Source organism: Hyperolius riggenbachi, chromosome 4 (genome assembly GCF_040937935.1).
Source record: "Hyperolius riggenbachi isolate aHypRig1 chromosome 4, aHypRig1.pri, whole genome shotgun sequence".
Classification (NCBI taxonomy): domain Eukaryota; kingdom Metazoa; phylum Chordata; class Amphibia; order Anura; family Hyperoliidae; genus Hyperolius; species Hyperolius riggenbachi.
In genome coordinates this window covers 81,778,525-81,806,284 of record NC_090649.1, presented here as the reverse complement: position 1 = coordinate 81,806,284, position 27,760 = coordinate 81,778,525, and the positions used below count along the sequence as shown (strand labels likewise).

The 27,760-nt window shown below is 44.2% G+C and overlaps 1 protein-coding gene across 1 annotated transcript in view; it reads right to left on the bottom strand.

Annotated features, from left to right (window-relative positions):
• Window positions 1-1,159: 1,159 nt before the first annotated feature.
• WDR35 (WD repeat domain 35) overlaps window positions 1,160-27,760 on the bottom strand; it is a 125,613-nt gene continuing 99,012 nt past the window's right edge. The window contains exons 24-29 of the mRNA XM_068280266.1: window positions 27,215-27,325; window positions 20,249-20,413; window positions 16,236-16,376; window positions 14,082-14,238; window positions 12,360-12,600; window positions 1,160-2,541 (exon numbers count right to left, since the gene is read on the bottom strand). Coding sequence (XP_068136367.1) covers window positions 2,391-2,541; window positions 12,360-12,600; window positions 14,082-14,238; window positions 16,236-16,376; window positions 20,249-20,413; window positions 27,215-27,325 — 966 coding nt within the window. The 3' untranslated portion in view covers window positions 1,160-2,390. The remainder of the gene's footprint in view (window positions 2,542-12,359; window positions 12,601-14,081; window positions 14,239-16,235; window positions 16,377-20,248; window positions 20,414-27,214; window positions 27,326-27,760) is intronic.

Genomic DNA, 27,760 nt, shown 5'->3' with positions numbered 1-27,760 from the left:
GAACGAAAACTATTTGGTGTAGAACGGCAATTCAGGCATAAAATGAAAGAAGCTACAGAACGGTAAGCATCTTTCAGTACTTTGCAGTATTGGTCGGAATCTTAAAGGCATACCCATGAGAGGTGCTCGGAGTCCCTTTAAAGTGAACCTGAAATGACACACAGCATGATAAAATAAGAGACTTTTTATTTTAGGATTTTGCTGGAATTCTTAAGTCTCATATTGCAGTTAAAGGGGAACTTCAGCCTAAACAAACATACTGTCATTAAGTTACATTAGTTATGTTAATTAAAATAGATAGGTAATATAATCTCTTACCTGTTTTAAAAGAACAGGCAAATGTATGTGATTTCATGGGGGCAACCATCTTTTTCATGGGGGCAGCCATCTTTTTGGTTGAAAGAAGATGACAGGGAGCATAAGACAGTTCCATCTGCCCTGTGTCCTGATCACCCCTCCCAGCTGTGCTCGCTAGGCTTCAAATCTCAAATTCAAAATAAAAAAATTTGCACCACAACAGCAGAACGAGAACAACATCAGAAATCTCATCATGCTTTGCACAGAATCAGGAGAAAAATGCCCGGGCAGTTTTCTTCTGTGCAGCTAAAAATGAGGCTTGGGTAAGATAAACAAAGTTCTGATGCTGTGAAACTGTTAAAGAAACACCAAGCCTTTTCAGTGCTGCTGAGTAGATTTTTAGTCTGGAGGTTCACTTTAAAGGTAAGGTCCAAAATAAAAAAATGAGTTTCACTTACCTGGGGCTTCTACCAGCCCCATGCAGCCATCCTGTGCCCTCGTAGTCACTCACTGCTGCTCCAGTCCCCCGCTGGCAGCTTTCCGACCTCGGAGGTCGGCGGGCCGCATTGCGTACGTTTTTATGCATTCCCACTAGTGCAGGAACATTAACACATACATTTTTACGCATTACTGGTTCAATGCGTAAAAATGTACGCATTGAACCAGTAACGCGTAAAAATGTATGTGTTAATGTTCCTGCACTAGCGGGAATGCGTAAAAACGTACGCAATTTGGCCCACCGATCTCCGAGGTCGGAAAGCTGCCAGCGGGGGACTGGAGCAGCAGTGAATGACTACGAGGGCACAGGATGGCTGCATGGGGCTGGTAGAAGCCCCAGGTAAGTGAAACTCATTTTTTTTATTTTGCTTGGCCCTTCCCTTTAAGGTTAATGGTCTAGGTCCACTCCACAGACTAGATTCTCTCACTGGAGGCGACTCCTGTACTTTATGTTTGTAGAGTGTTCCTAAACATGAGTAAAGACTTGCTGAATTTTTCTCCTCACTTCTTACATGCTGTCAGACATGCTTCTCGGTAAAGATGAGGAGGACCAGTTCATGCAATGAAAAGCTGTTCCCTGCATGTATGGGGGCCTTGGCCCGCAGTAAAGTGGGTTAAGTCACCTTTGTGGCCACTTCTTGCCATTGTGCTGCACATCACTCTGGATAGTATACTGGTTAAGGGCACCACCTTTGGCATGGGAGAACAGGGTTCTAATCCTGGCTAGGGTCAGTACCTATTCAGTAAGGCGTTCAAGACAAGACTCCCTAACACTGCAGGGTGGCCTCCCGAGTGCATCCCAGTGGCTGCAGCTCTTGAGCACTTTGAGTCCGACAGGAGAAAAGTGCTATTCAAATGTTTGGATTATCATTATTATTTTCCGACACTTCCACCTTTACGACTGGAAGTTTGGCTGTTGAAGTGGAAATGTCAGGAAGTTGGAAAGCAGCGTGCAGTGCAGTGGGGGAAAAAAACAGTTATCCTATCACGGGGCAGGCATAAAGGGCGCCGGACATCTGGACACCACCATAGGCTGTAATGTAAATCATGGCTATAGCGGCACTCAGAGGATAATTTGGCCGCTGGCAAAAGAAGGAGCCCAAATTATAGGAAAAAAACAGTGCAATTTGCCCCTAGCAGTAGCTGGCAGCCAAATTGCATCTTTCCCAAGTCCAGGGCAGCCTGGAGGGAGAATAGTAATTAACGCTGGGAAATTTGCAAGACCAGGGTGAGCAGATTAACGGCTTCACCCTGCACCCAAGTTTTTCAGCACCGTTTTTGGATGTATGCCTCCCATCATGCTACATGTCACTTCAGGGCCACTGTAGCTCAGTACGCATTGGGAATTAGCCACAGCCAAATATAGTAATATCTATCTGTTTGTGCCTGTTTTTACCATGTATTATTCAAGCCTCTGTGGTGCTCACTGCAGTGAGGGGATTGTCCATTATACAGAAAGCCACTGAGGAGAATCCCAATATTCCCAGCTCTCTGGTACCACAGTGCGGTCACCCATCAGCAGAGATCTCTGTAGGGACATGGCTGACAAGAGTTGGGGCTGTACACGATGCAACGTGACGTCACCCCAGGGATGCTCAGCTGGTGGAGCTGTGGCAGAGAGGACAGAAGCTGTAAGCAGCAATCTCTCGGTCCTGGACTCCATGTTTGCACACGCTGCACATCCAGAACTGGTACTCGGTGATGGGTCTTCCTGAAGCAATGCATGTTGGGAATTTTCCTTCCCCACTGATGGGAAAAACAAAATAATTACAATTAGTAAAACTAATGATAGCTGCATCTTTTTGAAAAAAAAACAAAAACAGGGATAGTATGGTGATCAGAGGTACCAGACAGGTATCTGGGAGGGAAGCAGACTGAAAATAGGAGGTAAAGCATGCAGGGCAGTGTTGAACTAGTGAGAACTACCTAAATGTGTAGAGTCAGCATCCCCATAGATCTGCCAGGAAGCTTGTGTAAAATGGCCCTTAATTATATAGTCTATTAATCTTACAGAGCCATAGCATACAGTATATCTTGTTACAGATTAGCTTGGCCTTCATTAGTGCACAACATGAAATTATATTTAACATATGCAGATAGTCCCCAACTTGCTAACACCCGACTTACAAACGACCTATCAATACAAACGGTTGAAACTTGATGAGGGGGGCGGAGCCAGCGCTCGATGCAGCTAGACGTGTTCTAACTGAGCTCCTGCACTGCCGCTTAAATCCGGGGCTAAAATCCTCTACCACTCTATTTTTGCTCATAGCAGACCACCCGGATTCAGCAGAGAGACACCCCTGGGATACTTTTATCGCAATGCCGAGAGAAAAGAATCATCAAACGCCGGCCGAGAAGCTTGCACGTTTCCAGCGGCCTAGTCCCCAAGATGGCGGCGCGGCCTGCAGCCATGAAACAACTATAGCCGAGACGCATGAAGACAGCTCATCCAGCGATACCGAGGCTCCACTACTGGTACCGATTGCGGAGGGGGAACAACCCACCCTGGCTGTCATATATGCTAACCTTCTAGCAGCTATAGCCGAGTCCAAGACTTGCCTCACGTCCAAGATTGAGGAAATGCGGGTGGAGGTAGGCTTCCTGAGACAGGACTTAAGCAACCTGCGTCAGCGAACCACAGAGGCAGAAACCAGAATCTCTACCCTAGAGGACCAAATGAAACCGGTCCCAGGACAAATCCTAAGCCTCCAATCATCAGATACAGCTACCTGGGAAAAAATAGACGACATGGAAAATCGCCTTAGGCGCAATAACGTTCGCCTGATCGGATTACCAGAAAGGGAAGAGGGGACCAATCCTGAAGCTTTCATGGAACAATGGGTGAAAAACGTTCTTGGCACAGAGGGCCTTTCTAACGCTTTTGTAGTAGAACGAGCCCACAGGATTCCAGGCCGCGCACCACAACCAGGCGCTCCAGCAAGGCCTTTCATCGCACGCTTTCTCAACTTCAGGGACCGGGATATCGTCCTGAAACTAGCACGAGAAAAGGGAGATATTTTCCATGGGAACGTTAAAATCCAAGTCTTTCCGGACTTCTCGCTTGCACTACAGAAACGAAGGGCTACATTTTTTGATATAAAAAAGAGGCTTCGGGACAAAGACGTTCCTTACTCTATGATCTACCCAGCCAAATTACGAATCATACACGACGGCAAAACCCACTTTTTTGATAACCCTAAAGGTGCACTACAATTCTTCGAACAGAACTTCAAGGACCGTTAAGTATCATTCTGTTTTTTTTTTTACAACTTTCTCCTTTTTGCACTGTACTGGGTTACACTGGGGACACGGATGCTGTTTGTCTATGCCCTTCCTTGATGCCTATGCAGAAATCGCTTTTATGCACGGATTTCATATGCAATCCAATACACTATTGAGCTATAGATTATAAGTCTTATTTCTCTCTCTGTTGGAGTTTTCTCCTTCACTATATATCCTTTCTCTACAGGGTTAATTAATATGGAATCGGTCTACTGTTTGCATTATATATGTATGCTTTGCTTTTAGTGGCATTTATATGCAATTGCGGCTTAACAGTGAGCCATGCTGCATACCCCTGCAAGTGGAGTAATCCACAAGTCAACCAGCAAACTTGCTGCAGGCAAGCAATCTTTTCTTAGGTTATATGTTTCTTATATTTTCATTTACTGCCTGCAGGTGCTATGTACACTATATGCATATCTGTCTGATTTTGCACTTAACCACATTTTCTCCTCTAGGTGGGAAATGTATACTGTAGTTAGGTTTAGTAGATACATGTTAGTTTTGGGGGTTAAGAGAACAAGAATAATATGGAGGTGGCTTTATTATATACATGGGTGTGATTTAATGAACCGTGGCTCTGAGACTGACCTAAAAAATATCTTCCAACTGCCAAATAGGTAAGAGCCTTAAGATTTTATCATGGAATGTGCGGGGGCTGGGCACCACAATGAAGCGGAACTTAGTTTTTACCTATGCTAAAAAATATGACCCAGATATCCTAATTCTCCAGGAAACCCACTTAACTCTTGAAACCATACCTAGAATCCGGAAACACTGGGTGGGCTGGTCCCAGCATTCAGTATTCACCTCTAGTTCGAGAGGGGTATCGGTGCTGGTGCACAAACGTCTAAAATGGGAACCGTTATCCTTTAAATTAGATCCAGGGGGAAGATATATATATATATTCATGCAAAAGCTGACTCTCTCACTTTAAAACTATTAGCTGTATATATACCCCCATCCGCTTCATTGGAGGTGCTTCGCCCAGTTATCCCTATGATACTAAATGATGGCCAAACTCATGTGCTATGTATAGGTGATTTTAACTGCACTATGAATGATGAGAGGGACAGGTTTCCATGCACTGCTAGCAGACGGACTCAGAGGTCCACACCTCTGGCAGATTGGTCGAGGTCTCTGGACTGGTCAGATGGATGGCGCATCCTTAATCCAAACTCTTGTGCATTCTCTTGTTATGCGCCTGCTCAGAAATCGCTATCCCGAATCGATTTGGCACTAGTTAATACTGAAGCACTTCATATACTAAGAAAGATAGAATATTTAAATAGAGGAATCTCAGACCATTCCCCTTTATTGATATCCTTATCAACCTCACAAGAAATCATACGACCAACATGGAAATTGAATCCCTTCTGGCTAAGTCTTTTTCCACAACCAGATCGCACAATAGAACAAATTACGGATTATTTCTCCATGAATATAAACACTAGTGCTGAACCGATAATATGGGAGACATTCAAGTGCTATCTGAGAGGATGCATACACTCTACAATCTCTTATATTAAGAGGGAGGCCAGTGCAAAGGAAAATGACCTAAATGTTCTGAACTAGAACAGAACTACATTAATGACCCGTCTGACCGGTCCAGAAGAACCTGGCTGCTAGCACAACGTGAATTAAATATTTTTTTAAATCACAAGTCCAAACAGAAAATATTTTTCACAAGACAGTCCTATTTCGAAAATGGAAATTTTACCGGTCGCTTGCTAGCTCAAATGGCTCACGGACATAGAGAGTCTGCAACGATTACAAATATTCAAAAGCAGGACGGGTGCCTGGTCCGGACCACTCCAGAGATACTGAAAGCCTTCACTCAGTTCTATAAGAAGTTATATACCTCTCAGATAGACACATCTACAGATGACATGAAATCATACCTAGCTGACTGCCAATTCCCCAGTTTATCTGAGGAACAAATTAAATCCCTTGATGCCCCCTTCACTTTAGATGAGATAGATGTAGCTATTAACTCTCTGCAATCCAATAAGGCCCCAGGCCCTGATGGATTCCCAGTAGACTTATATAAAAAATACAGAGAAAGTTTAACACCAGCGCTTCTCAACCTATTTTCCTCAATCAATTCGTCCTGGGAAATCCCAGACAGTTGGAATGAAGCCACCATAATAGTTTTATTGAAACCGGGTAAGGATCCACTTCAATGCGGGTCATACAGGCCGATTTCCTTACTAAATTCTGATTATAAGATTTTTACAAAACTCCTCACAAATAGGCTACATAAATGCATCCTAGATATAGTCCATCCAGACCAAACTGGATTTATGCCAGGAAAAAGCACTTCAATAAATATAAGACGTACATTGGTTCATTCTCAGATTCAACACAATGTAACAGGGGACAGGGCTCTGGTATCTTTGGATACTATGAAGGCTTTCGATTCCATAGAGTGGGATTTCCTGCTTGTATGTCTGGAGAGGTTCGGATTCGGCCCCAACTTTACTAATTGGATAAGGGCCCTATACAGATCCCCAAAGGCCAGAATTGGTATCAACGGTCAGGTGTCAGAATACTTTACTTTACAACGCGGAACTCGCCAAGGGTGTCCCCTTTCCCCGTATTTATTCTCCTTGGCTATTGAAGCCCTAGCAATTAAAGTAAGGTCCTCCCAGTTACTAAGTGGTTTAACACTAGGCTCTTACACAGACATTATCGGCTTATATGCCGACGATGTCATATTATATCTAGAAGATACATATTCCTCACTACGGGAAGCTATGTCTATCATCAATACTTTCAGCCTATACTCTGGACTACGTACAAACTGGGACAAATCCTGTATTATGCCCTTAGACAAAGAGACTATTAGCCTTACAATAGATGAATGCCCCCTGCAAATTGTGAATCAGTTTAGATATCTTGGAATTATAATCACTAAATCACCCAATGATTTCTATAAAGCTAATATATTCCCATTAATACAAGAGCTTTCTGACAAATGCAAAATATGGGGGAAACTGCCTTTAGCAGTAATAGGTAGAGTAAATATTCTCAAAATGATCTCTCTTCCAAAGATTTCATATATTATGCAACACTCTGCAATCCCAATTAAAAAATCCTTCTTTACTAAATTAAACAGTATAATCTCTACATTTATTTGGGGAGGTAAGAGAGCGAAAATAAGGTTACAATCACTCATGAGGCCCATGGACGAGGGAGGGTTGAGCCTCCCGGACTTCTACCTATACTACATGGCAGGTCAGCTTAGGTTTTTACAGTCATGGATGCCAGGTCAAACTCCTATTCCATCAGAAGCTCTTTTGGCAGAGTATGCTCCAAATAAAAATTTGTTCACTCTACTGGAGTCAGGTGCAAAAGGGACTATTTACCCTCTCACTCCTTTACATAAATTGGCCCTACAGGTGTGGAGAGGCGGCAAGAATATATATAAATATAAGGAAATACCTCCAGAAACCCCACTTTGGTTTAATCCTTCACTGCCACATCTATTATCTCTTCCAGATCCTACTTTCTGGCAAACTAGAGGATTACATAACTTAGTTCATGTGACCTCCAGCAGTCAAGAATTTCTGTCCGCAACAGAAATTGCCCGTACATATCAGGTGCCCAGCCCCGCACTACTTAGAATTTTCCAACTCAGACATGCTCTCATAGCACAATTCGGCAACCTGCGAATACAAATTTCAGAATATCCACTAATAGGTGTCCTTAGGACACAAGGTATACAGGGACTAATTTCTTACCTTTATACTCACCTTTTAAATGCCAAAATAGACTGCCAAACAATCTCAGGAATAGCCAAGTGGGAATTAGGTGGTATAGTAATCGAAGAAGATGAATGGGATGATTTTTTTCTATCGGTCAGATTGTCTTCTGTAGCTGCACACAACTGGTTGATTCAACTTTATATATTACATCAAGCCTACTGGTCTCCAGCTTCAATGTATAGCAAAAAACTTAGGGATAATGACAACTGTCCGAAATGTGGCAATACTAACGCAGATTTCATTCATTTAATTTGGTCGTGCCCAATACTAGGAGATTTTTGGAATCAAGTTATTAATACTTTGTCCGCTTTTTGTGACCATCCACTAACAATATCCCCTAAACTTTGCTTATTTGGCCTGATGGACGAAATAGAAGGTCAACACCACCATCGGATATTTATCCGGGAATCTCTATTTCTTGCAAGGAAAACAATAGTTCTAAGGTGGCTATCTCCTGAATCACCACAGATATCTCAATGGAAAGCTTTAATTTTAGAGACCATACAATTTGAAAAGGTGGTATATTCACATCGAAATTGTCCCAATAAATTTGAGAAGGTGTGGAGCAATTGGCTAGAGTCTCAGAGCACGGTATAATAACAGCCACTACACAACAACTATTTCTTTCACAGTTGTTTGGAGATGTTATCTCCAAATGACTGGGAATTCTACTCTCTATAGTACACCCCCAATATTCGTTTGAACTAAGGTTAGTTAGTAGTTATTGTAATGTTAAGTTTCCTTTAAGTAAGAGGTCTCCACCAGAAATGGACCAACCAGACAATGAGGATCTCTATATTTTATTCTGTAATGTATTCTTGAATCGAATAAGTAAAGAACAGTGACAATTAATATCATATGTCTGATATGAGCAATGGATATGGTCATATGTCTACTCAAATTGATATGCTACGTATGTATCTTTTAATAAGTATGTCTATAATTCCATGAATATGGTGTAACATGTGGTCACTGTGATATACATGTTGTATATATATGTTTCTATAATAAAACGAATTAAAAAAAAAAAAACAAACGGTTGAAACAAGTAAAATAAAAAAAACCATGAAGACCTTGTAGTTTTTGAGAAAATCGATTACAAAAAATGGTTTTTAAACTGGTAAAATTACATTTTGCTGTGGTACACTGGGGGACAAAGGTGACACGGTGGCTTCGGGGGGACACTGGAGGCACAGGGGGCATAGTGGAGGTACAGGGGACAGAGATGGCAGTGTTTCAACTTATTGACAGATCCAGTTAGAATAGATTGAGGTTAAAGTGGAGATAAACTTTTACATATTGCATAATGTGTTCCTTTCATATAGTTTATAGGGCATTCCTTAAGCTAAATACTTTGTTTTGTTTTAATACTCCAATTCCCTATAAACTAAACTAGCCTCACCCACAGCTTCTCCAGAGAGCCTTGACACTCTTAGTCTTAGTAGCAAGGGCTTATGGGAGCTCAGTCTGGGCAGGAGGAGGAGGAGGTTACTAGCCAGAGATTTCAGAGGCAGAAAGGAGGAGGGGGGAGGGAAGTTTTCACAGGCTGAGGGCTGGAGATGCTATCAGCTTGCCTGTGCTTAATGTGACAAACATAACATGGCCGCTCTCATTGTATCACAGGAATAAATAATCATAAACTGTTGAAGCTGTTTGCAGCTAGATTTGCTGTGTAAACTATCTAAACATTAGATTAGATATATAGACAAGTTACTTGTTATAGTCAGTTTTTCATCTCAGATCCGCTTTAATAACGAGCCTACAGTCCCTATTTCATTTGTTAACAGGGAACATTACATCTAAGATTGCGCAATTCTTTTCTCCCCAAATACCCCACTTACTCCCCTCCCCCCAATTCTGGGGAAGATGTGGGTAGATGTGAGAGTCAGGGGCGCGAGTTGATTGGGTTGCCAGCTGACTGGGCCACGTGCTCAATCTACTGGCCGTGAGGGATCCAGGATACTCCATTCCTCTGCCCGGACTGCCACTGCACTGCCGATCAAGGCCCACATGCTCTCTCAGGACTCACCATTGCTGCCCGGCCTGCCACGCCACCGCTGCCCGGTGTGCTCCTTGTCACCGCTGGGGAGAACCAGGACGCTCATCGAGCCCACCGCTGCTGGAAGTATCCCACAACACTGCCGCTGTCGGATCCACTCTCCACCACTGCTCCCCATCACCGACCTTGTATTTGCCAAAACCTATTCCTGGTACAAGCCCCATTGTACTTGGAAGTAAAATCTGCTTCTGATTCCGACTATTGTACACTACTATATATTTAAAACTATAAGTAGACTGCAATATATACTTTTACCACTAGATGGCTCTAAGTTAAATGTAATGATAAACTAAACGTACTCTGAAAATAGAAAGGCACCGTTTATAAACAATAGCCAAGTGGAGCAAAAATGTAAAAAGTGCTAATGACTTTGGAGAGGAGTTCTTCAGGGTCATAGCAATAGATAACGCAGACGCAGTCACAATATACACAAAAGAATTAACAAAAAGGCTTTACTGGTCTATGCTGCAAAAGCGAGGCTCATATCACGCAGAGTTGTAGAGTCTGTTGCTAGCAAAGTCAGGGATGTGGTGACATCAACAAGCTTTGTTCAGCTCCCCAAAACCATAAGAGGCACGCAAGAGGCAAACTATATTACCCAACTAAATGAATGCTGAACAACCCACTTCCACACTCCTAACATCCCCCCCATACTCCCCTCCAATGGTTTGTATTTCAGGGTCATGTGACTGCAGTCCATGGAGCCGCAGCGCCTTCCAGCCACTTTGGCTCTAATTGAAGCCACCACAACTCCTCCCTCCCCCAGCCTTCTGCACTACAGCCCAAAAATCCTTGCATCACTCCCATACCCCTAAAAGTCACTTACTGAAAACCACATCCCCTGCTACTTGACATCCTAAGGGAAAGGATTATAGCTGTAACAGCCATGCCTCCCATCCAATCATTGGCAAAGGGAAACAGCATCTAGGAGACTGCATTGTGTATAGATACATCACAGAGCCCAAGCACGGCCCAGTGTCCACAGCCTATTGAATACATTTTATTCCCCAGATAAATATCACTTAACAGTATGAGCCGCGCGTCAGTGTAATCCGGGCACAGCAGGACATCTTCAGCCACTATATTCTCAGTGTCCGACAGAGACCTCTGTACTGCTCCCTTATTGGCGCCCTCTGATGACCTGCGTTGCACATGCGCAGGGGTCATGTGGTGAACCAATAAGGAAGCAGTACCGAGGTCTCTGTTGGACACTGAGAATATAGTGGCTGAAGATGTCCCGCTGTGCCCGGATTACACGGATGCGCGGCTCATGCGGGGACAAAAAGACAGAAGGGGTGCATGCATAAGCGATCTTATTAGGACCTACTGCCATGCCTCCCGGGGAGTTAACACCAATCACGCTGCTGCTGGAGCCGCTTGGGGGACAAGCCGGCAGATAACCCACAGGCATTGCAGATGATTGCAGCGGCTGCTGCTATGCCACCCAGGGAGTTGTACAAGCTGGTCGCACTGTCGCTGCTCGGAGGGACAAGCTGGACAATGGACACTGGCATACAGATCACTGCAGCAGCTGCTGCTATGCTGCAATGGAACACCGCTGGATAACTCTGTGCTGCAGCTGACACAATGCCCGGACAGGTATATTGTTACATTCGGACTATAAGACGTAGTAACTTTTTCGCCCCACTTTTGGGGGAGAAAAAGTGCGTCTTATAGTCCAAAAAATATGGTATTTATTTTATTTAAGCCCACCTCGGGCTCTCCTTAAAGAGGAACTATAGCCCAGTATTGAACGTCATCCCCAACAGTAAAGTAGCTGATACCCCTTTCCCATGAGAAATCTTTACCTTTCTCGAATAGATCATCAGGGACGTCTGTGCATCTGATACTGAGGTAAAACACCTCCGACAGTGTGATGTCAGGACCATGGCCTTTACAGTTTTCTTTCTGTGAATCTCATTGCATTGTAAAAAATAATGTCGGTTTCCAACTGCCAAGCAGTATCTCCCTCTGTGCATGTATATATATACTGTACATTAAAAAAAAAAACAACCTTCTACACTATCACACTGTAAGTGGGTGTGTTTAGAGATAATGGTGGTTTGTGCTTTCTGTTTTTCCCCAATTGTCTTCCAGCAGCAAAGATGATGACTGGCATGCTCATGGTAGATCAAACAACAGTTACAAATTACAGAGCAAATATCAATCATTTTTTGATCTATCTTCTATTTTTTTTTACTTTTAACTTTGCAATGTATTAATTGATTTGTTTCCCCTTCTACTATCTTTCGGTAAAGTTCCTCTGTAAACGACCGGACATACTGCTAATGTTTTGGTGTCTGATAGAACTGGGCACCTTCAGATGTCTCGTGGAGTCCATACCTGATGGGTCAGAGCTGTTCTTCCACCATAAGGGTGACCTACACAACAATAAACAGGTGGATTCAATGTCTTGACTAGTCAGTGTTTGTGTTCATGCCACATATACAAACCTCTCTGGGAAAACGTCCGCCTCAGGCATCCGGTTGTCTTTTGGGCTGTGTTTTGTGAAGATTTCCAGGGCAAGATCTTCATATTGCTGTTTCTGCTCAGAGCTCAATGTCTCTAAAGATTCCAGTTTAATAAAGGCCTTGGAACAGGTACCGAACGCCCGGTTAGCACAGGCACAGAGCGCCAGCAGGGAGTAGATCTCCACGACGGGAATTATATCTTCATAATCTCTCAAGTGGAGAGCTGGAGGACGCAGATGTGAGAAAAACAAGACATTAGTGTGCGTCACATACTGGAGGGAGTTACATACTTCCTGCACTGCTGAAGAAATAGACAAGTAGGTACACAGTCCAGTTATGGTCATGTCTAGGAGAACTCATAACGTAAGTAAGTCTCTGATTTGCTGGTCATGATGTGCTAAAGCATGATGTGATCACTGCAAATCAGAGCTTTTCCAAATCTATCAGCTGATCAAACAAATCACATGCTTCTCCATGAGTTCTCCTAGACATGACCATCACTAATTCAGTTATCATATGGGAATGCAATCTATGGGTTTTTAAAACAGAGGGAGGTGGGTGTGTGTGTGTGTGTGTGTGTGTGTGTGTAGTGTGTGCGTGTGTGTGTGTGTGCGTGCGTGCGTGTGTAGTGTGTGTGTGTGTGCGTGCGTGTGTGTGTGTGTATGGTGTGTGCGTGTGTGTGGTGTGTGTGTGTGTGTGTGTTTTGTGTGTGTTTTGTGTGTGTGTGTGTGTGTGTGTGTGTGTGTGTGTGTAATTACCTTCTTTACTGCAAATCGCAGCTTTTATAAAAGGTTGCGATTTTTGGCAAAAAAAGGTAAATTTCGGTGCTTGATAGAATCATGGGTGCCGATGCATGCCGATATGCAAATTGCAGCATTGTCATAATTTGCAATGCCTCAGTTTGCATATCCACATGCCTTAGCACCTGTGATTTTATCCAAAGTTTACCTTCTTTGTAGCAAATTGTGGCTTTGCGGTGGGGGTAGGTTAAGATTTGGAGCGGGGATGGTTAATTGTTGGGGGGGTGGGGGGGTTGTTAAGTGTTAGGCATAGGTAGAGGGAGGTCTTAGGGTTAGGCATAGGTAGAGGGAGGTCTTTGGGTTAGGCATAGGTAAAGGGAGGTCTTAGGGTTAGGCATAGGTTGAGGGAGGTCTTAGGGTGAGGCATCGGTAGAGGGAGGTCTTAGGTTTAGACATCGGTAGATGGAGGCCTTAGGGTTGGACATTGGTAGAGGGAGGTCTTCGGGTTAGGCATCAGTAGATGGAGGCCTTAGGGTTAGGCATCGGTAGAGGGAGGCCTTAGGGTTGGACATTGGTAGAGGGAGGTCTTAGGGTTAGGCATCGGTAGAGGGAGGTCTTAGGGTTAGGCATCGGTAGATGGAGGCCTTAGGGTTGGACATTGGTAGAGGGAAGTCTTAGGTTTAGACATCGGTAGAGGGAGGGTCTGTGTTAGAGAAGGGTTAGGTTAATATATTGCAAAATATCTGTAAAGATTACCGATATTTTACTATTGGAATAAAGTGGTAGATTATTGGTCATTTTACGGATATGCTACTAGCAGCAGTCCCCTGCCCCCTTTTTTCCAGGTGCTTTTTTGACATTTATGTGGTGAGAGTTGTTTAGAATCCAGTCAATGCCCCCGAGTCGGATTATGTTCTGTTCAGCAGTAGCCTAGCTTGTTGTCTGCAGCCACTGCTATACTCACCTGTCCTCATGGCAGCATCCACATAGCCCTCATAGAGCTGCCTCTGAGCCAGCAGGAAGAAGTGATAGGCTTCAGCCCCTCTCCAGGCATTGTCAATGACCCGATTATCAGACAACAGACTATCTTCCTCCAACAGTCCAGCCAGTGCTGATGTAGCCTGGAAAACAACACTCAGCATTACACTTGTATGCATCTTACTACAGCCTATAAACTATAAAAGAAGGTGCGATTCACAAGTGCAGCATTCAGTTATGTGCATATGGGACCCTTCTCAGCACAGAATGTATGCTTATCAGTGGCGGCTCCAGCTTCATATTTTTTTTGGGGGGGCACGATGGCTGGCTGGTAGATCCCATCTGGGTGATCAAAATCGATGTTTGTATGGCAAACTTTGGATATTTTTTGCCTAACGCAAATGATAAAATTCAGGCTAACTAGTTCAGCAATGATAGGATCCAAATGTAAACATCACAAAGGCTTTTGAGCAGAGCAGATTGTCCAAATGATGGTGCTACTACTGAAGAAAAGTTACCAACAGATGTACTTGGCAAGTTTGCTGGAAAGCTTTTTAACCATTACTTGGTAGCAAGCTGCTCCTGTGAAGACAGATCACAGACAAATCATTCTAGCCCCCAGCCTGTGTCTCACGACTCTACAAGCAAGGGGAGGGGGAACAGGCAGGAGGGAGTGAAACACTGTGTGTGTAATTCCTTATCTTATTAGCTAAGCATTGCTGGAGACTAGAGCTTGTATTTTATCCTGATTCAAAACTTCCGTTCTGTACAATACAATCTCTAGTTTATTGGAAATGTTAAAAGAAAAACAGTAAGCTTTCGGAGATTGACTGAAGAGGAGGCAGAGCTACTGCACACAGCTCTGCCTCCCCCGGGCAGCAAAATCTACCACTTGCAAAGTCATAGAACTTTGTTGTCCTATTTTAGGGGCAGAAATCGTGATCGCTCCGAAATCTGGAGTGATCTTTTTAGTCTGATTGGATTGCTTATCATTTCCCTCTCTGTTGGTGAACCGGACGGTAAGCCCCCGAACAATCGGTTCCAACTGATCAGAACAATCAGATCAGTTGGTCTATTGTTCGGGAAACTGGATCATTAAAGTGGACCTGAACTCAAAACTTCCTCTCTGCCCTAAAAGATAAGCAACAGCATAATAACCTTTAAAGAAAAATATTTCTTAGTTACAGCCGATAGAAATCCTGCAATAAATCTGCAGTGTGTCTACTTCCTGCTTTCATGGAAGCAGACTTAAAGGGAACCTACACTGAGAGGGATATGGATGTTTCCTTTTAAACAATACCAGTTGCCTGGCAGTCCTGTTGATCTCTTTGGCTGCAGTAGTGACTGAATCACACACCTGAAACAAGCATGCAGCTAATCCAGTCTGACTTCAGTCAGAGCACCTGATTTGCATGCTTGTTCAGGGGCTGTGGCTAAACGTATTAGAGACACAGGATCAGCAGGAAAGTCAGGCAACTGGTATTAATTTAAAAGTAAAAATCCACATCCTTCTCAGTTTAGGTTCCCTTCAAGGAGCCCATACACTGGTTGATCTCAGCCATCGATTGATTGGAAATCGATTCTGTTGAATTAGCCGATCGGTCTGCGGCCGATTTGATCTATCTGACTGGGTGGAAAATCTAGGTTGATCTGCTGCTGGTAGCAGATCCATGGCCCACAGAGTTGCATTGGGTCTAATGATCCAATAATGCATTTAGATCTATTTCCAATAGCTTTCATTCTGAAATCTATTGGAAATCTGTTGCCAGTGTGTGGCACACATCAGATAGATTCCTGTCAGATTCGACTTGACAGGCATCGGACAGAAATCTATCTGATGGTCGAATCTGCTGCAAATCTATAAGTGTATGGCCACCTTTGGGGTTATCGTCCTGTGTTTACAAATTAGCTGCTCTGTAGAGGCAGCCAGCTAACACAGCTGAGAGATCTAATTACATTTGCGATTAGTCACAGATGAGGGGGAATTAGACAGGCTAAACTCTCTAAATACATACAGGGTGCATTTCTCTGTGTTTTCCTGCTGTCCTGTAAGAGTTCAGGTCCACTTTAATGGGCACCAGAAGTTCTAGCTTCATGATGTCCTATTAGCACTCATGCAGTCATAGCTGTGCTGTCATACCTCAGTCTGCTTCCCCTTCAGCTTGCCTTTCTGTGTGTTCTTCACCTGGCTGTGGTATTGCTCCACCAGTAACGCTGCCAGTACATACAGCTTCTTCACACGCAATGGCTTCGCCCGCTTCCTGGCCTCTTCATCAGCAATCTGGTACACAGAACATTAACACCTAGTAAGTCATCTACAAGGGAAGACTGGAAAGGTGACCAAGTAAGCCACTGCTCCCTGTGTTCCGGGATTAATAGCCACACACTCATGCAATCTTTTATCAGCTCAATAGGAATGATTCACAAAGCTTCTTCACCTGTTTTCCTTTGTTTTCACCTTATTTATGTTACATGTTTACGCTCCCAATGAGCAAAAATATAATATAATTAAGGTAAGAGAAGTAATATTGAAACAAAGTTAACCAGAAACTACTTTGAGTGATTATTTTGCGTGTAAATGAGCTGAAAAGTTATTTTTACCCATTAGGTCAGTGATCTGCAAACTTGGCTCTCCAGCTGTTAAGGAACTACAAGTCCCACAATGCATTTGCCTTTATGAATCATGACTGTGGCTGTCAGACTCCTGCAATGCATTGTGGGACTTGTAGTTCCTAAACAGCTGAAAAGCCAAGTTTACAGATCACTTCATTAGGTGAGAAATAAGTCATTTATGAGACGTTTTGTGAATAGAGCCCAATGAGTCAGATCTGACAACCACTGACCAACATGTAAATGACTGCTCTGCAAGTGACTGACTTTAACTACTTTAAGACCGCCTCATGCCAATGGGCGTGACCGCGGCGGCAGTCCCAAGACCGCCTAACGCCAATTGGCGTCAAGTCCTGGGGCTGCACTTTGCAGGAGATCACACACAGGCTGCGCGCGCATCTCCTGCTCGGGGGGCGGAGCTCCACTCCGCATTCAGTCTCCGAGCGTGAGACTGTTAGACGGCGTAATCGCTGTCTATTTACGTAGTACAGCGATGCAATCGGCAGCAGCGCTGTACTGGGGACAGCCATGTGACACGGCTGTCCCCTCCTTAGGCTGGGCCGTGATCGGCTGTCATAGGCTGAAGCCTATGACAGCCGATCACCCCGATTGGCTGGCGGGGGAGGGAGAGAGTGCGCATAGGAAAGGAAATAAAAAAAAAAAGGAAAATTTATTAAAAATAAATAAAATAAATATTTATAAAAAAACAAACAAACAACTGTGGAGCGATCAGACCCCTCCAGCAGAGCAATCTGTTGGTGGGGGGAAAGGGGGGTGGGGGGGGGGAAATCACTCGTGTGCTGTGTTGTGCGGCCCTGCAGTTTGGCCTTAAAGCTGCAGTGGACATTTTAGCAATAAGTAGCCTGGTCTTTAGGGGGGGGGGGGGGGGTTACCACTGTGGTCATCAAGTGGTTAAAGGGGTTATGTGGCTGTAAATAAAAAGAAAAAGTGTCACTTACCTGGGGCTTCTAATGGCCCCCTGCAGATAACCTGTCCTGTGCCGTCACTGAAGAATCCTCCATTCCCCACCACGGGTCACCTTCCAATTATTTGTCTAATTAGATGAATGTTACTGCGGCTGCACGGCCATGCGTGTCCTCGCTCCCGCTTGCATCTCCAGGAGCTGGCTGCGCAGGCACAATACGACGTTTTCTCAGCCACAGAACCCCTTTAAAAATGTTAAGTTTCTTCTTCAGGCATGATACAGAACTGGATCACAACCGTATCAAGTTCTGTATCATGCCTAAAGAAGAGAAAAAGTTTGGAAAGCCTGCAAAGAAATGTTGTACAGTCAGAGGTAAAGTTTTTATGTCTTTAGGTTCTCTCCAAGACTAACACCGGACCACACGCAAATGAAATAATAGTAAGACACAAAACAGTTACAGTATTTGCATGTTTAATAAATGGCCACAAGATGGCAGCACTGATCTGTACTACAGTCAAAGGATTCGCGTTCCTGATTTACTATGAGAAGACACAGAACTGGTCTTTACTGCCCATTACAATCAATGGATTTCTTTCTTCTTTTACTAACAATATTAAAGATCTTTTTTTAACAAAGGTACTTCAGGCATAAGTATAAAAACGTGCATACACATGCTATGCTAAAAATTTGCCTCGGCTGAGATTCATGGGTGCAGGTGCCCCCCAAGGTTCCCTGGCGGTACGCAGTTTTAGAGGCTGCGTCCGCGGGAAGATTTTTTAAAATAAAACTTGCGCTATATGCTTAAGCTAGCAGTTCGCTAACTATTTATGTCTCCCAAGCCCCCCGGCACCCAACTAAACCCCCCGATCGCCGCCGGCAATATTTACCCCTCCGCAATCCCGCGAGAGCCGCAGCTTCACAATCCAGCTTCACTCGCCGCTATGGCGACAATCGGACATGACGTCATGCGCAGTCCCGATCCTCACCATAGCGAAGCCTGGAGCTGATTGGGAGGCTGCACCATTGCGGGATCCCTGGGGGGTATGTATTGCGGCGGTGATCAGGGGCGATCGGTGGGGACCGGAGGGACTTTGGGCACATGGTTAGCTAGCGGAGTGCTAGCTTATCCATGTAATACACTTTATTTAAAAAAAATCCTCCCGGGGCCATGTTTCTTTTCAATATAAGATTTACAATCAATTTATCTGATTGACTGTAACATTTGAAAACATCTGACCAATGTACCACACGCGTGTTCAATTTTTTCCCCAATTATGAAAAAAATGATTGAAGAAAAAAAATGCTTGCGCCTCTACATTACGCAATTGTTGATCTACCACACACCATACGATTTTACAAAAAATTGATCAGAAATTTCCACCACTTCCGATCAAGAAAAATTGAAAAATATAAACAAGAAATCTGATTGGAATTTTGACTCAAATAAAAAAAACAAAACAAAAAAAAAAAACTTTCGATTTTTCTGTAGAAACAATTGTTTTTATCAAATTGCTGTAAAATCGAATCTTTTTCTAGTAATCATGTGTGGCCACCTTAGAATAGACCTATTTATTAGATCAGATAATGCTAGAGGTTTGTGTGCCCTTTCACCAATGTATACGTATATGATAATATTACAAGTGGATGTTCTATATCAGGGGTCCCCAAACTTTTTAGGTCGAGGGCCGGGTCAACATGCTTGAGAATGATGGGGGGCCAGAGTATACATGAAATGATGTAGAAAACATTACATTGAACCTAGGTAATGTAAACTATTACCTATTAATACACGCAGCCCTTATGTCTCCCATTTAGCCAAATCAGATGTTATGCCCTCCAACACCGCAAGTGCAGGTAGTACGCCCCTCAACACAGCATGTGCAGGTAGTACGCCCTTCAACACAGCATGTGCAGGTAGTACGCCCTTCAACACAGCATGTGCAGGTAGTACGCCCTTCAACACAGCATGTGCAGGTAGTACGCCCTTCAACACAGCATGTGCAGGTAGTACGCCCCTCAACACAGCACGTGCAGGTAGTACGCCCCTCAACACAGCACGTGCAGGTAGTACACCCTCAACACAGCATGTGCTGCTATTGTGACTCTAACACAGCAAGTCATATGTGAGCCTTAATATCACCCAATGGCCTGCAAAATCTCACCCATCACTATGGCAACATATACAGCACAACCCTCCAAAGCATAGCATTCCTGCACAGCATTGACTAAAATGCATGTGGTTATACTTGTTACAAGTCATCCCCTCCACCTGGTAACCACTTTCCCAGCAGCCTGAAACACACTCCCCCACGCAAAGCCTTGAGTGTTCATAATACATATTTTCAAAAGTCCCTCTTTACCCAATAATCATATGAACTGCTAATTAGCAAGACACACACCACACACACCTTTTACATTACCTCTAACCCCTTCGACCATACCGGGAGGAGAACTCCCTGCAACATTTTGAGAGTGGTGGGGGGGCGGTGAAAAAGCCTCAGGGGGCCACATTCGGCCCGCGGGCCTTAGTTTAAGGACCACTGTTCTATATAGTCTTCCAGCTGTGCACTAATCAGTACTACACACTGCAGCACCTCTCCTGCCTGTTGCACACATACCTTGAATAGGAGCTTAGCACCTTCCAAGAAGTGATTAGCTTTCCGGTAAAGCTCAATTGCGTCCAGAGTTTTATTCTTTTCCAGCAAGTGTGAGGCGTACTTGGCAAGCAGCGATCCGATCTCTTTCATGTTGTGGTTTTTGGCCAGCTCGACGGCTTTGTTCCACTAAAAGAAGGAAGGCAAAATTTGCATGATTTAAATAACTCACTCCATCCTTAAAGTATACCTGTGACATGACAAGATAAATATATACACATTTAGTGCTAGCCCTACTAAGAAATTAAGAATTGTATTCTGTTTTCCAGTACAGCAAGTTAAAAAACTTGACTTGTTATTTATGCAAAAGAGCTTGTCAGCTAGCTTGTCAAATTCATCTTGTGAAATTCAGTCCGGTTTCCTGAAAAGATAATAGAAGCTAAAAGGCTGATACCTGTCAGTTTAATGGGTCATTACTTCTGCTTCTTTTTTGTCTCAAAGAGAACCCAAGCCTGACAATTTCAGTTAAATAAAACAATCCCTTACTGTTGGATCCCCACTGCTCCTGCTTGTCGACAATCTCAGGGGTCACAGCAGAGAGAAGAGGGAGCAAAGAGTGGTCCCGAGGGGACACAGAGGCGTGTCATTGAGCAAGTAGCATACCTCTGTATACCATTTGTAATGTAAAACCGCCTAGGGTACACTACAAAAGCAGAATGTGAATTCTAAACTGCAACTGTCACAGTCTGATTCAATCTTAAAAATAAAGCTATAAAACGAAAAATTATATGAAACTCTACTACTACAAATGTTCTATTTATCATCTGTACTACACATGCAACTTATTATCTCAGTTCAATAGTTTAAGACTTGTCTGTATGGGAGCTGAATAAAGATTATCATTCACATGAGTGACAAAACTATAGACCTAGAATTTTAACACGAAAATAAGAAGCTTTGTGGTTTTGTGTGATAAAGTTGACATCCGAAGTGATGGATCAGCTGATAAAATTTCCACTTTCCTTAAAAGATCACCATCATGAAAAACAGTAAAAATTAAAATACATGTATACATACATATATAAGACATACATTTCTCCCAGGGAACAATGCACTATAAAATACTATTTTTACAATGATCCTCTCTTATAGTAAGTAAAGAAATGACAGGTTTTGGACTAGTCCATCTCATCATGGGGATTCTCAATATTTCCTGTATTCTTTGCAAAACTTCTTTGCAAAACCATTCCCTTGGAAAGACTTGATGCCTTCCTACACATTTGCCCCCTATTTTGGTAGTTGGACTGAGCTACTGTCATCCAGTAAGTAATTAAAGGACAACTGAAGCGAGAGGTATACAGAGGCTGCCATATTTATTTCCTTATAGGCAATACCAGTTGCCGGGCTGCCCTGCTGATCCTCTGCACCTAATATTTTAGCCATAGACCCTGAACAAGCATGCAGCAGATCAGGTGTTTGTGACATTATTGTCCGATCTGACAAGATTAGCTGCATGCTTGTTTCTGGTGTTATTCAGACACAACTGCAGCCAAATATATCAGCAGGGCTGCCAGGCAACTGGTATTGTTTAAAAGGAAATAAATATGGCAGCCTCCATATTCTTCTCACTACAGTTGACTTAAGAAAGCAAAGAAAACCCTGAGAATTGTCCATGAGGAAACGGACTAGTCCAAAACCAGTCCGATTTATCAGATTTTTAGTACATATAGTAAGTGACAGCTTCATTAGAAAAATCTCAGTCATAGCTTATTTTCTGTAGGACAAATATCATTTTATATGAATGTATTTTAAGTTTTATTATTTTAGTTATTAGTGATCCTTTAACCTTCCTGGTGGTAAGCCCGAGCTGAGCTCGGACTATGCCGCCGGAAGGCACCGCTCAGGCCCCGCTGGGCCGATTTGCATAATTTTTTATTTGCTACACGCAGCTAGCACTTTGCTAGCTGCGTGTGCAATCCGATCGCCGCCGCTACCCGCCGATCCGCCACGCCGCAGCCCCCCCCCCAGACCCCGTGCGCTGCCTGGCCAATCAGTGCCAGGCAGCGCTGTGGGGTGGATCGGAGTCCCCTTTGACGTCACGACGTCGGTGATGTCATCCTGCCCGTCGCCATGGCGACGGGGAAGCCCTCCAGGCAATCCCGTTCTTTGAACTGGGGGGATGCAGCTGAGCAGTGGCTATCATGTAGCGAGACCTTGTCTCGCTACATGAAAAAAAAAAAAAAAAAAAAAAAAAATTTAAAAATGGCTTTGCTGCCCCCTGGTGGATTTTGACAAACCGCCAGGAGGGTTAAGTATAAGTGACAGGTACACTTTGGAATAACCTGTAGATTCACATTTATGAGCACATACAGAACCGGAGCTGTGGAATTTCACAAGCTGCTGAATAGGCCATTTACTGCTAAAGGGAAACAGCTGTTTTACAGCACATCATTCCATAGGAAAAAGCACAAAGGAGACATTGAGTCTCGGCCATCACAACACAAGCATGTGGGGCATTATGGAGGGTCCTGTCACCAGCCATGTGCTAACATCTCACCTTCCAGCCATGTCTGCAAACAGGAAGGTCAGAGGAGAGGATCCGAGGTCTGCACTGCTATGTGACGCTCAGGTCAGGGGTCTCCTGTGCAGGTCACACAGGTCAGGTAGGTTTGTATACAGACTTTACTGTTTGTGTTTGGAATGAGCCTGAGAAGACCAGAGCTTTTGTGGATGGAGAGTCTTCTGTCATGGTTGGATGGATGGTGAAGACCAACTACAGAGAGACTCTTGCTGTGTTATCTGCACTCCCCTCATTCATGGTACTGTGCAGTATAAGGTGCCCATACATCTAACGATTTTGCGGCCCGAGCCACCATTCAATAATTTTATGGACTCCAAGACTCCTTAGTCAAATACTTACCAGGGCTGTTGATTTGGTACAAAAACCATCAGACTCCAACTTCAGGTACCCAAAATAGCTCCGACTCAGACTCCTCAACTCCACATCCCTGATCTCACTTGTTCTGCTGACGTGACTGGCAGCTTCATCTGCTGTTACCTCCGTGTGGCACCAGGGTGCGTGTGCGATGTCACATCCCTGATCACTCGCCGCCGGTCTCCTCTGCATAGACGCCGATACACACGCTGCATCCTGCTAAACAGAAAGCAGCGTGTCTCAGCGTCTATGCAAGAGGAGGAGACTGGCGGCGAGTCAGCGGCGATTTGAACCAGGAACGTGAGTTCTGACTATTTACAGCGCTTCCCTGTGCTAACTCTGCAGTCGGAGGGCCGAGCACGGAGGGTGGCCCGCGGAGAGGAAGCGAGGGAGAGGTCGGGCTGCCCTCCCCGCGGCTGACTCCCCCCTCCATTATGGAGGGAGGGGGGGTACCTACCTACCCACCTTACCTATATGCACAGAAGGATCCGCAAACCAAGCAGTAGTTGGAAAACGCTGGTATTCTTTATTCAGAGATTCCACAAGGCAAGTGCAATAAAACCACAAGGTTCAACTAACGCGTGTCGGGCTCTACAATCATAGTTAAAAGTGAACCTGCAAGGGGAGGGCTTTATGTAGGTGGGAGAAGAACAAGCTCCGCCCTATACCTCAACCAGCCATCACCTTAAGGCTAGTTACACACCAGGACGTTGCGTTTAGGGGACGTTATAGGACACATAACTTGCCCCTAACGTAACGCCTGGTGCTCTCTGGTGTGGACGTCGGAGTGAGCCGCGTTGTGCAGCTCACTCTGGCGTCCGTGATGCCGTGATGCGTACTCTTGGACGCATGCGGCATCACGTGGTCCTGCCCGGCCAATCACCGCACAAAGCGGCCGCTCCAGGAAGTGAACACTGCACGTCACTGAGTGCAGTGAATATTAATTAGCCATGTGCCCGGCTGCTCTCCCCTCCTCCCCAACATGACTGAGCATGTGCAAACAGTCTAACAATGTAACGCAACGTGGGCAGTGTGAACAGCCCACTTGTGTTACATTGCTGTGCGTTGGGGGAGCGTTACAGGCTGCGCTAACGTGCGCCTGTAACGTCCCTACGTCCCTGTGTGCAAGAAGCCTAAAGGGAACATTACAAACATATACAATGTATGAATAAACAAATATACAAAATATTATAGTTAATAACAATTTTCAAAAAGCTAAAAAGTAATGTAAAAAGTCACCACTGGAAGGAACATTAAAGCCTAGGTTTTGTATAACAAAATACTCAAAAAAGGGGAGAGAAAAAGGGCACATGAGTTCTTTGTAGCAGGAATAAAGAGGGGAGCAGACATACAAATTTAGTAGTCATAAACTCAATTTAAATCCCAACGTGTGTTGAGACCCCTTGGGGTACGAGTACCCATCCTATGGATCCAAAATGCTTCTCGTCTTAAAAGTAGTTTATGAGTATCGCCACCTCTCTTAGGAATTACTATACGTTTCACCCCCTGGAAACTAAAGGAGGAAAGACTACCCTTATGCACATTTTCAAAGTGTTTAGAAACTGCCGACTTTTTAAGAGTCTTCCAATTTATGCCACAGTAGTGGTCAGCAATGCGGGCTCTCAAATTGCGGGTGGTGCACCCCACATATTGTAAGCAACACGAGGTGCAAGATATATCATAAATGACACACCTCGTGTCACAATTTACATATTGTTTAATGGGAAAGCTACCACCGGTCGCAAAAGAGAAAATAGAAGATCCTTTTTTATGACAATGGCAATAATTGCAGGTTGGAAACCCGCAAGGGTAAGATCCCACCGTAGCAAGCCATGTAGGGGTACGAGACGGCAGGGTAGACTGAAAGCAACTAGGGGAAAGAATAGATCCCAAAGTGCGTGCCCTTCTAGCAGAGAAGCGACACCCTTTCTGCAAAATGGCTTTAAATTTAGAATCTACTATTAAGACGAGAAGCATTTTGGATCCATAGGATGGGTACTCGTACCCCAAGGGGTCTCAACACACGTTGGGATTTAAATCTAGTTTATGACTACTAAATTTGTATGTCTGCTCCCCTCTTTATTCCTGCTACAAAGAAGTCATGTGCCCTTTTTCTCTCCCCTTTTTTGAGTATTTTGCTATACAAAACCTAAGCTTTAATGTTCCTTCCAGTGGTGACTTTTTACTTTACTTTTACTTTTTAGCTTTTTGAAAATTGTTATTAACTATAATATTTTGTATATTTGTATATTTATACATTGTATATGTTTGTAATGTTCCCTTTAAGGTGATGGCTGGTTGAGGTATAGGGCGGAGCTTGTTCTTCTCCCACCTACATAAAGCCCTCCCCTTGCAGGTTCACTTTTAAATATGATTAAGGGCAGATTGTAAACCCGACACACGTTAGTTGAACCTTGTGGTTTTATTGCACTTTTTCCAACTACTGCTTGGTTTGCGGATCCTTCTGTGCATACTTGTGCACTGACCTGGCTTTCCAGATCCTGCACCCACTAGTTTGGAATTTAGGGGGTTGAGCGTTTTGAACTTTGTATTTTTTGCCACCTTACCTATACTGGGGGCAGCTACCTATCTAACCTATACTGGGGGGTAGCTACCTATCTAACCTATACTGGGGAGCAGCTACCTATCTAACCTATACGGGGGGCACCTACCTACTCTAACCTATACTGGGGGGCAGCTACTTATCTAACCTATACTGGGGGGCAGCTACCTATCTAACCTATACTGGGGGGCAGCTACCAATCTAACCTATACTGGGGGGGCAGCTACCTTTCTAACCTATACTTGGGGGCAGCTACCTTTCTAACCTATACTGGGGGGCAGCCACCTTTCTAACCTATACTCGGGGGCAGCTACCTATCTAACCTATACTGGGGGGCAGCTACCTATCTAACCTATACTGGGGGGCAGCTATCAATCTAACCTATACTGGGGGCAGCTACCTTTCTAACCTATACTGGGGGGCAGCTACTTTTCTAACCTATACTGGGGGGTAGCTACCTATCTAACCTATACTGGGGAGCAGCTACCCATCTAACCTATACTGGGGAGCAGCTACCCATCTAACCTATACTGGGGGGCAGCTACCTATCTAACCTATACAGGGGGCACCTACCTAATCTAACCTATACTGGGGGGCAGCTACATATCTAACCTATACTGGGGGGCAGCTACCTATCTAACCAATACTGGGGGGCAGCTACCTATCTAACCAATACTGGGGGGCACCTACCTAATCTAACCTATACTGGGGGCAGCTACCTAATTTAACCTATGCTGGGGGGCAGCTACCAATCTAACCTATGCTGGGGGGCAGCTACCTATCTAACCTATACAGGAGGGCAGCTACCTATGTAATCTATACTGGGGCCACCTACTTATCTAACCTGTATTGGGGGCACTTACCTACCTATCTAACCTATGCTGGGGGCAACTATTCTGGCTACCTATATTAGCCCACTGCCTTACTGTTACAGTTACATTATAGTTAGCTCTGCCCATGTGATGCCATGGCCACACCCATTTTTTGTCGCTTTTTTTTGGGGGGGGGGGTAAATTATCTGCACCGGGTGTCAAATACCCTAGCTACGCCACTGGCATTACCTACATTTAAAGAGGCACTGTAGTGACATACTGCATAATAGAATTCAGTAAATTATTCAGAATACCCACTTTTATGCCAATTTTCCTGGTTTCAGCATCAGAAACACTTCCTATATCTATATATTGCTGTATATTGGTGTGCAACACTGCCCTTCTAATGATGCTTAGCCTAGGCTATTAGGCTATGCAGAATTCTCCTCCCAGAACATTCTCCCAGTAAACAAACATTCCGCACTGATGCGCCTGCCAGCACTAAAGAGGTCGCTACCTGTGATTTCAAAATGTAAATCAGGGTGGAGAGATTTTACAATGGGCAAACACTGACTAACTCACGCATAAAGTAATATTGTAAAAAGAAGAAGCAATTTGATTTGTTCTGTTATTTTCAGTATAGTTCCTTGTAAGGATGCAGCTGCGGGACCTGTGCTTACCTGATTGAGGTGCATGCAGGCGTCCACGGCGGCTTTTGGCATATTACACTTAAGGAAGGCGGCCACAGCCTGCTCACACATCCCCACTGTCACAAACATGCGGGCAATGTCCTGCAGAGAATAGAGTACATTCCATTACACAGATGGTACAGAGAATAGAGTACACGCCATTACACAGCTAAAAGGGCAATCCATTATACCGATAGTACAGAGAGAGGTTGCATACAAGATAGTACAGAGAGAGGTGAGATGTGAGCGTCTGGTTTAATGGAGTACTGACTGTTCCATGCAGATCTGGTATGTACAAGAAATACACTGATGCCATGTATAGAGTCATGATAGCTGCCACAATCCAAAGCCAGGCCCAGCAGCGGAGAAGTGTAAAGAACAATATTGTTACACGTTATAGACAAGCTGTAATTTATATGTGTTTGGGAATATTACACTTATTTACAGTATATTCTGGCGCATAAGACTACTTTTTAACCCTTGAAAATCTTCTGAAGAATCAGGGGTCGTCTTATACGCCGGGTGTCAGTGATGCCA